The 9,539-nt window shown below is 41.1% G+C and overlaps 2 protein-coding genes across 4 annotated transcripts; one reads left to right on the plus strand and one right to left on the minus strand.

Annotated features, from left to right (window-relative positions):
* Positions 1 to 547: 547 nt before the first annotated feature.
* On the minus strand, positions 548 to 4,039 carry zfyve19 (zinc finger, FYVE domain containing 19). Of its 3 annotated transcripts, XM_085143040.1 has the most exons (12): positions 3,821 to 4,036; positions 3,613 to 3,734; positions 3,464 to 3,517; positions 3,223 to 3,374; positions 2,972 to 3,114; positions 2,709 to 2,817; positions 2,361 to 2,579; positions 2,125 to 2,201; positions 1,853 to 1,954; positions 1,603 to 1,766; positions 1,270 to 1,367; positions 548 to 752 (listed from the first exon to the last, which is right to left on the minus strand). In XM_085143040.1, exons 1-11 carry the CDS (start codon positions 3,872 to 3,874, stop codon positions 1,289 to 1,291), a joined length of 1,275 nt encoding a protein of 424 aa, XP_084999166.1. In that variant the 5' UTR covers positions 3,875 to 4,036; the 3' UTR covers positions 548 to 752; positions 1,270 to 1,288. The 3 variants fall into 3 exon arrangements, with proteins under 3 accessions (XP_084999166.1, XP_084999164.1, XP_084999165.1); XM_085143038.1 differs by lacking the exon at positions 1,270 to 1,367 and having other exon boundaries at positions 3,821 to 4,039; XM_085143039.1 differs by having other exon boundaries at positions 548 to 1,367.
* A 46-nt stretch (positions 4,040 to 4,085) lies between these two features.
* On the plus strand, positions 4,086 to 8,850 carry bub1bb (BUB1 mitotic checkpoint serine/threonine kinase Bb). Its single transcript, XM_085143041.1, has 9 exons — positions 4,086 to 4,214; positions 5,928 to 6,084; positions 6,198 to 6,257; positions 6,345 to 6,489; positions 6,576 to 6,772; positions 6,862 to 7,025; positions 7,124 to 7,311; positions 7,396 to 7,496; positions 7,974 to 8,850. The coding sequence occupies exons 2-9, from the start codon at positions 5,942 to 5,944 to the stop codon at positions 8,254 to 8,256; spliced, it is 1,281 nt and encodes a 426-aa protein (XP_084999167.1). The 5' UTR covers positions 4,086 to 4,214; positions 5,928 to 5,941; the 3' UTR covers positions 8,257 to 8,850.
* Positions 8,851 to 9,539: the final 689 nt, after the last annotated feature.

Raw genomic sequence — 9,539 nt, forward strand, 5'->3', positions numbered from 1 at the left:
ATTTTATTCCCAAAATATAAGGTAGTGTTTTCAGGCATTTTCAACAGATTGATGGAAACAAAGGAAACTTTGACATGTCAAGAGTAGGTGTAAACACACTGAGATTAGCAACAAGATGTTCCATTAAGTATGCATCCATTATCCTCGTCCATTTCCTGTCTGTGGTATGTGTATGACACGGCCAGAAAAGGCACAGTAACACTTTCCATATGAACCTTAATGGAGCAAACCCCAAGAGAAGAGTGTAATTATGGTTTCTCCTCAGCTAGACAGTAATGCACGCTGATGAGCCTGCACTCTGGCCTTCTCTCTGTCAAACACAGAGGGTCTTTCGGGTGAGGTCTCCACTATAGAAATTTATATGGTTCTCCTCAACTTCTCTGACAAAGAAGGCATGTATACTATAAGAACTGCACTCCTTACAAGGCCTGACAGACTGAGATATTTTTATCAAGTAATAATACGTTGGATCTAAAAAGGGAAAAAAATAAGGCTTTAATGTTTAAATTAAGACTAAGGTATGCTGCATGCTCTCAACGACGTGACATAGTTGCTAACACTTATCTTTTATTTATAACGAAATTACACACACAGCCAAACACAGATTACAAGAGCGACTGCAGTGACTGCCAAAAGAAAACAAAGCCCTTAGTAATCCTTTTATACTGACTCCTCTGTGCTTCTTCGGTGCAGAGCTGACAGCAGTCTGGGATTGTACATCATCCCAGATGAGCTCACGACGTGTCTGCTTTCTGTATGGGTTATAAAAACTTGGAAATCATCATATGATGACAAGTGCAAAAGAGCACTTTAAATAAGCCTTTGTTGCCACTAGGAAGTAGGACAAGTCACAATAAAAATAAACCCAATACTTCTTATTCAGATCAACCATATGAATTTTGGGGATTCCTATGTGATGCGGCCCTGCAGGTTTGCTGCAATACCTTCACAAATATTACATACGTCTATTTTTATACATTCCACAAAAAATAAACTATATTTAAGATATTATACATATTATAATGCATTTACATTGTGTTTATGGTCCTTATCTAGCCCGTGCTTTGCAAGAAATATTACCAGTGGTTTCTTATTATGCTTCATTCAATTAATTCAGCCTTAGCATTTACTGAATAAAATATGTTGAGGAGTTCTGATGGTTTGTGGCTTGTTTTAGATGATTAGAGAGACTGTTTTCTAACAATAGTAAGTCACTTAAGGCTAATGAACAAGTCTAAGTGTGATGGCTGGCCTAACTCTACCAATCACCTGCAGCTTAGCTTCACTATCATGTCTCCCTCTTCTTCTTTGGCGCAGTGTAGTTAGTGGTGCGATGCTCCTTCCTATCATATTTATCATGGCCTTCCCTGGGGACATAATGAAGCATGGATTGATAATTCATCAGACTAAATACTTTATAATCATGCTGCTTAACAGTAGGGCAGCAGCTTGCCTGCAATTTATCTGGGTCATGGTATGCATTCCAAATGACAGAGATCTTGTTTTTTTGTGTGCAGTCAAGGCTTCCATGCAAAAGTCTATCATGAGTCTAAAGTTAGGCTTTTTTTTCTTTCTTTCTATAATTAATGCATTTCATACTACCTGAAGCAGCGGTTGCAGTACAGATCTCCATCACAGGTGTGACATCGAAGACTGGCATCTTGGTTACAGATGCAGCACCACGGAAGCTCTTCTTCGTCACTGTCTGACGGCTGATGTGCATCGGCAGCAGGTAGGTTCCTGCTCTTAGGTGCCGGAGGCGGAGCCTTTAAAACAAAATCAAATAGGGATTTAAATTTTATGCACTCACGTAGCTTTAAAAAAAATAAATAATTCAAGCGTGGTTTTGTACCGGTTTCTTGGACGATTTTTTATTTTCCCTATTCCTTGGCCCACTCTGTTCTAAAGGTATGTTGTAGCCACTGGCTTCATCTAGTGTAGCTTCTTCTGAGAGCTGAAAGCATAGAAGAAAAAATAAGAAGTGATTAAACTGGCAAAATAGCAGCCCCTTGTGGCTAGGCACACTGGTCTGAATTAGTTCACTTGCGCCTTTAGGGGTGTAAGATGTACGCAGAAACAAATTATTTATAGTTCATTATCATCTCATGGTTATTTTTGCCACACCTGTTTTAACACTCTCATAACAGCTTCTTCTTCAGTCTCCTCTTCACTGTCAGGTTGCTGGAAGTCCTCCATAGTAACTATAAATGAATCACAATGAAAATGGGGCATGATACACTAGCATGCTAGGACTTCTGTCATGGAAACTGCATTTACAACGCACGTCCTTATCATATTTTATGACACAGTAGTGTGTGGATAACAGATAAGGTGAGGTGAATGGTGCTCGAATAACTCACCTTTGTCCGGGTCCTGTCCCTTCAGCTGTGCCAGCCTCTTTGCCATGTGCAGGATCTGATCCTGAGAGTGACTTTCTTTCCTCAGCTCCTCCATAGCTTCCTCGAGCAGATGGGCTTTCTCAGCCTCCAGCTGCTTGGCTGCATCCTGGTTCTCTTCCAAATTCTCATCCAATGTACCTGCCTCACCTTTATTGAGATCATTCATACGGCCATCTACACCTTCAGATTTAATAACAGTGTTGTTCAGTACCTGTTTATTAATTTTACTATATAAGAATGAATGTTATGACTGACTCATTACGTATTGGTTTAAGGCAGGTAAAATCAGGGAGAAACGCAATATCTTACTGCATTCAGGATTTGATTGTTGGTTGTCAATTGCAACTTCCTCTGTCATCTGACTTATCAAATCATTGGCTTGTTCAGTCTGGGTCCGGTTTTCTGGAGGCTGATGCACCTACAGACATGATTAGACAAGCATATATACTTGGAGTTAAGGGACACTGTTTAGTATTATGTTCCCCCTAAATAAATATTTGAAGCTATTGAGCCACTGAGCTGTACTGTAAGGCCTAAGATGTTACAAACAAGCAGGAAGAGATTCAGCTCACAGGTCGAGGAGCTTGAGATGGTGGAGGGAGACCCCGCAGAGTGGCCAGACGGTCCTCCATCTCCTGTGCAGAAGGTACTGGCTTGCTGGGAGCTTTCAGAGCAGCAAGTCGGGACTCGAGCTCTTTGTCAGAGGGGACAGACCCTGAAGAGAAGGCAAAAAGCTTACTCCTTACCTTGTTTTGGAAAATATTATAATATTACTGCACTTGCTGGATTAAATAAAAATGAGAGCTGTTAAAAATCTTATTACTAGGTGCTGTGTCCTCCTTGAGCTTTTGAAGCCTTTCAGCAATTGCCTGATCTTCTTTGCTCAGGCCGCTGGTTGGTGGATGTCCTGCTTTGCTGGTCCTCACAGGCTGTGTTGGCTGTCCTTGCTGTTTGGCCTCAAGTGCAGCGACCCGTCTAATGGAAGACACGTGTACTTTAGATGTTATGAAACCGCTGTGCTGCCAAAGTTTAAGTTATTCCCTTATTTGATCGTATACACTGACTTTTTATAGTTTTCTGGAGGAGACCATCTGCCAGCACTGGTTGAAGATGGCCCACTAAAAAGAAAGAAATTAAAATGAGAGAGAAGCTCCAAAGCCCAAACAAAACTACTTTTAAGGTTTTTTTCTTCCTTGCAGGGTTTGAGCGTTACCTGGTCAGATTACCATGGCACTGTTTACAGACCTTCTGCTGGGTGTTGCCACAGCGAGGCACCACACCACTGAAAGTCAAGCAGCTGGAGCAGAAGGAGCGGCCGCAGTTCTTACAGCCCAGCTATGACGAACAGTAAATAGATCACTTTATTCAAAATGTACCCCTATGTATGTCTATGTGGTTAGCATTAGCCGTGAAATACTCACCTCCTTCTTGAAGAGGCTAAACTTGGATGCACAACAATAACATCGACTGTCCATATCGACACATGCAGAGGCTCATGGGTAGGGGGGTGTTAATGCTATCGATAGAGCTACAGTGGGTTAAAATGTCTAAGAAAACACACTCAGTCGTGAGCATTAATTTGGCAGCTAGCTACTAGCAACTATTTTCAGGTGTTCATTCAAAACAGGAAGCAACGCGGAAGAGGAGGTATGACGTAATGTAGACGCATTTTCCGGTTTTCCGTCCAATCAGAGTCCTGCTAAATCTCTGGCGGTCCTTGTTCAAAATACAGACACAACCGTTCAACAGCTTTACGGCGACAACGTTGGAGTTCGAGCTGTCACCTAGAAAAGAAATAAAGGAGGCTCAGAAGCGGTATAGAACACGCACATTTTGTAGAAAGTGTATTTTAATTCAGTTATGTAAATTTGTCGTCGATGGAAAAAACGCTAAAGTTGGTCCGGCTAAAGCTATCGTTCGCTAGCTAGTGTGTTAGCTCCAAACACATGCACTTCCTAACGTTAACAGGAACGCAGGGAGAGTGTTGATAGCTAAACTTTATTTTGTGTACGTGTCACACGGTTTGTGATACGATGGAAGTTTACCACATCATTATTTAAAATGTGTTCTTGTCAAAGTGCATCGTTAGTTCATGTTGTCCTGAAACATGTTCAGTATGCCTCTTGGACATCATGCTATTTAGTTCTCACACAAAAGAACTAAGCCCGAAATAAACAATTATAATGACAGTACCGGTAATATATTACTTTTGGCTATACAGAGATAATAATAAGCTTTGTGTATATCACATTTCACGTTAGTGTATAACAAAGTCAGAATATCAAAAAAGTTATTTCAAATTAAATACAACTACAACAAAAGTGCATCAAATGAAATAAAAAGTAACAGACTTGACCAGTGAAGAATAAAATAACAACTGAATGAAACTACATATTACTTAAAGCAAAGAAGTTATATGAAATTAAAATAAGTGCTGTCTGTAAAGAATATTCAGTCACACTCAGGCTTTGGAGGGGACTGTTAAGTTTAAAGATTTCAATACAGCCAGGTCCTCTGGCAGGCTGTTCCAGCAGCTTGAGGCATAACACTAAAAAAGCTACCTCCCCAGAGGTTTTGTCTTGCACTTTGCAACAGCTAGAGGATTTAAATAAAAGGATTTTAAAGTCAACAGGTGTGATGTACTCTCTCCTTTTGGTCGTAGTAAGAAGTCTGGCAGCAGAGATCTGAATCAACTCAAGTAGATTTTAGGTAGATTAGATAGCAGAGCCTTAAAGTAGTCCTGCCTGCTATGTATATAGAATTGGTTTGCCACGGTCACCAAGATAAAAGGTTGCATTCTAGCAACATTTTTGAGTTATAAAAAGGATGATGTAGTGGCACACCCAACACGGCCCTCATGTTATGATCTGAGTCAAGACTTATCAAGTCAAACTTGGGTAAAAAAGAGAAACAACAGGATTGTGGTAAATTTTTAAAGCATAGATAAAACTATGAAGGTCACCTCATAAAATCTTCCTTTAAAACCATTATACAACTTCAAAATGATTCTGTTATTCATTTTGTGACAGTATGGCGTCCTTCTGACCAACAATCTAGAATATAAATTTCACATCTCTGGGCCGTTTTGTTTGTTTGGGGGGGCGGGGGGGGGGGGGGGGGGGGCACACTGATGATGTAGTAGTCTCAAAAATTCTTGTGTCAAATATGATACACTAGGCATTAAAGGGTTACGTTTAATTTTTATTGTTCTATTGATTTGCCTATAAGATGATTTCTTATTGAAGTTAGATTACAGATTAGAAATTAAAAAATAGGACAACTTAAAAACTCCAAGCAACTGAATTAAATGTGTGAATACAGAGGGCGAAAGATCCAGGACTGATTCTGTGGGCCAGATTTCTGGCTGTTTGTAGGGGATCAAGTACTTATTTCACTCAATAACAAATAACAAATCCATTTAAAACTGTCATGCAGCTTTTTTTTTTCTGGGGTTCTGGTTAATTCTTAATTACAAATTCAGCCGGGGATAAATATCAAGTAATTAATTCTCCTGCTGTATGTATCTAGTTTCTGTCTCAGAAATGGCAGAAGGAGGAGATGTGGAATGGGAGCTCAGCAAAGAAAACATCCAGCCTTTGAGGCGGGGAAGAGCCATATCGGCCTTACATCAGGCGCTGAGTCAACAACAAGATGGACCCACCTCTGCAATCAACCAACAGCGACAGTATGGATGGCTATTTTAAACTTAAATTAGGTGACAGAGATTTCTGTTGTACATTTTGTCCATGCATTTTTCTATATGATGAAAAAAGACCTTGTGTATATTTATTTCTGCAGGGCATTTGAGTCTGAGTTGCGCACATACGAGGGCGATGATCCACTTAGTGTTTGGGATCGGTAAGGGAAATATGTCAATAGCCAAGTGTGCTCATAAACATTGCTCTTAAATGTCCCTGTAATCCTAACACGGTTTTATTTTTCCAGGTATATTAAGTGGACAGAACAAACCTTCCCCCAGGGAGGAAAAGAGAGCAACCTCACCACACTGCTGGAACGGGTCGTGACCAGATTTACAGAGGAGAAACATTATCACAATGACCCCCGCTATGTTGACCTCTGGATCAAATTTGTGAGTGCAAAAGCATAACCTCTGACTATTTCTGTTACTTTGACAAACTAATGCTGCATTTATAACTTTTCATTACATGTCACCAGGCGAAGAACTGCCAAGAGCCTTTGGAAATTTACAGATACATGCAAGCACAGGGAATTGGAGTAACACAAGCTTCCCTCTACATCGCTTGGTCAGAGGAGTATGAGGATCAGGGCAATTTCCGCAAAGCAGACTTGGTCTACCAAGAGGGGTTCAGAAAGAGTGCTGAGCCACATGATAAACTCCTACAGTTTCACAAGTATGGAGGCATCCAGTATAGTTTCTGATAAAAATACATCTCTGTTATGTTGTTACAGTGATCACATTTTTCGGTATTTATATTCGCAGGGCACTGCAGGCACGCGTTTCCCGGCAGGTGATGATGAATGTGGAGGAGGAAGACAGTGATGATGAGCCTAAGCAACTCGAGAGAGTTTCTCTAGCTGATCTGAAACACAGAGGGAAGAAAAAGGCTGTCGCCCCCATCAACAGAACAGGGGCCGGAATCAGAAGTAAGCACATGAATATACAAATAAAATGTGTTTCAAAATACTAAATTGATGATAACAGTACTTTAAGACTGGGAAAAACATAATGAGTTTGTATTTAGGTATTCCCGGTGGCCTGAAGTCACAAGGCGCCCCTGTTCTTGGCAGTAACAGTCGGTTGGTCATCTTTGACGAGAATAGGGCTCAGAGCGCAGGCCCATCGGAGCCTAGATTGGAAGCTTGGGTGGCTCCTCCCACATCTAGGGCGAAGGAGAATGAGCAGAACCCTGAGCGATGGTGTGATGTGAAGGTATGGGTGAACAGGCTCATTGTTGTGTGTGTTGAAAGCCATTATGCAAAGTTGATTCATAACTTTCTTTTTATGTCGTCATAGATGCCCCAAAAGTCCAAATTTGGACATACTGTTATGGCTCCACCGCCTCCCAAACTCACTTTCCAACCGTTTGTGGAGGAGTCGGATCAGCCTCCTACAATGTGAGTTACTATAAAAACCTTCATTTTTTTATTCATTCATTTTTAATATTAATCATTATTTTCACCGGGGGGGAACAGACAAAGAGACAACAGGCAGGAGCATTAAAGGTTCAACAGAAATGCCTGAGTACCAAGATCTGTGGCTGTATACGCACATTTAATTGAAAAGCCCAAATAAATGAATTTTTAAAAAAATCCTCCGTCATCTCAGTTATCAAATCATTAGCTTGTTCAGTCTGGGTGCAGTTTTCTGGAGGCTGATTGCACCTACAGACATGAATAGACTACCATATATACTTGCAGTTGAGGGAAAAAAGTATTTCCGGTATTCTTCACATTTTTAGTAGCATATCTCAGAAAAAGGTCCAGTTTTTATTTTATGTCATTGCTTTATCTGCTAAATATCATATTCACATCACATGTTGATTAGTGTCTTCCTAAGCTGAATGTAAGTGGATTGTTCTGTCCCTCCCTCAGGACTCCATGTAAGATCAACCCAGCAGTTAACACAGTTTTGTCAGCGCGTAAGCCGGGCAGAGAGGAGACTCCTCTCAAAAGGCTGCAGGACCATCAGCAGCAGCAGAAGGAGGCAGAATCGGGAAAACAACAGGAGCAGAGCATGTACTGTAAAGAGCTGCTGCTAAATGGTGCTGCTGAGTTCTGCTTTGAGGAGCTACGAGCTGAACGGTTCTTCAAAAAGACAGCACAAGAATCAGAGGAAGGGCAGAAGGATGAAGCTGCAGCTGGTGCTGCAAACTGATGTTTCCAAATGAGTTTTTACCGTTTTTGACTAGATCATGTAGTGACTGTTCATCATCCAGATGTAAATATCGTCAGAGATTTCCAGTTACTCAGAAGGCTTTATAAACAAACAAAAAAGCTTTTTGAGGGGGATACCCTGGGAGCTGAAGACACACTAAAAGGTGTATTGGATTCATGCAAATACAGTGGTTGGACCAAATAATGGGAACCCCTGTGCACTGCAATGTAATCTAGTAAAAATGCTACTAGCATGAGAAAAAACATAGATGTAAATACATGTTGATACTGAACTGATGTCCATGCCTAAGCTACCAAGCTACTACTCAAATTTTTTCCTTTTTCACTCCTCATTGTGTCCAGTGTTCTTAAGCAGTGTTTTTTTGTATGCGTACTGTTTTTGTTTTTTTCTTGCTCAGTATTTCTTGAGCAGATTTTTCTACTCTAATCCAACACAGTCACAAATGGGTTTCAGTGAGACACTTCAGCTGGGCTTCATGCCTCAGTCTGAGTATATGCACCTTTCAGGCCATGTAACATTGATGTCCAATAAACTTGCTACAATAACCAAACCAATTACTGGTGGTTGTTAATTTCTCTTTTAGAAACCAAAGGGGGTTGTAGTAATGCACTGTCAGCAGGGGGCATGCAAGGGGAAGCATAGATTGCACTCCAGGTAATGGTGTTTGCTTAATTACTAACAGGACACGAGAACAGTTTAGTGCTGACTGTAATCTGATGCTGGTGGGGGCATCAGATAAAAATTCCTTGGAAATGTCTAATGACATTATTCAGGAAGTATTTACCCCAATCCCAAAAAGCATTGAAAGTATGCTTAAACTTTTAATCTACTGTGATGACAGGGTCCACTTTACACAGTCAACTTGCTGGGCAGACTTTGATGAATGGCTGCAAGATAGGTAGCTGGCTCATTAGCAAGTGAAATCAACCACTTGCAGCTGTGAGCAGATCAGGCTGTGGTTATCCCCAGGAAGCCACTGTCCTGATGAACCATGGCTCAAAGCGGTGTTAGTTTTACATGCAAGTGGATCACTGGAGGAGCACACTTCACACTGGAAATATGACACTGCCAGCCAAGATCCTCTCTAGTGGTGAGTTCCCATACTGTCTACTTTAAATTGTGGCTTAGCGCTGGGAGCAGCTGAAATTCAGCGATAAGTGATGGGCAACATGATGCGCTCCCATCATAATAACGGCATAACTGCACCATAATGCATCCTCTATGGCTCGCCGGTTGGCATGACTTATTAAAAGCTCGTCCCA

This window comes from Neolamprologus multifasciatus, chromosome 19, assembly GCF_963576455.1.
Source record: "Neolamprologus multifasciatus chromosome 19, fNeoMul1.2, whole genome shotgun sequence".
NCBI classification, from domain to species: Eukaryota; Metazoa; Chordata; class Actinopteri; order Cichliformes; family Cichlidae; genus Neolamprologus; species Neolamprologus multifasciatus.

Excerpts from the sequence above, each read along its gene's own strand:
- zfyve19 (XM_085143038.1), bottom strand. The coding sequence starts at position 3,874 with ATGGACAGTCGATGTTATTGTTGTGCATCCAAGTTTAGCCTCTTCAAG. Across the intron at positions 3,518-3,612 it reads TGCCATGGTAATCTGACCAG|TGGGCCATCTTCAACCAGTG; the intron begins GTAACGCTCAAA and ends CTTTCTTTTTAG. Across the intron at positions 1,955-2,124 it reads TTATGAGAGTGTTAAAACAG|CTCTCAGAAGAAGCTACACT; the intron begins GTGTGGCAAAAA and ends CTATGCTTTCAG.
- bub1bb (XM_085143041.1), top strand. The coding sequence starts at position 5,942 with ATGGCAGAAGGAGGAGATGTGGAATGGGAGCTCAGCAAAGAAAACATC. Across the intron at positions 7,026-7,123 it reads AACAGGGGCCGGAATCAGAA|GTATTCCCGGTGGCCTGAAG; the intron begins GTAAGCACATGA and ends GTTTGTATTTAG. Across the intron at positions 7,497-7,973 it reads TCGGATCAGCCTCCTACAAT|GACTCCATGTAAGATCAACC; the intron begins GTGAGTTACTAT and ends TCCCTCCCTCAG.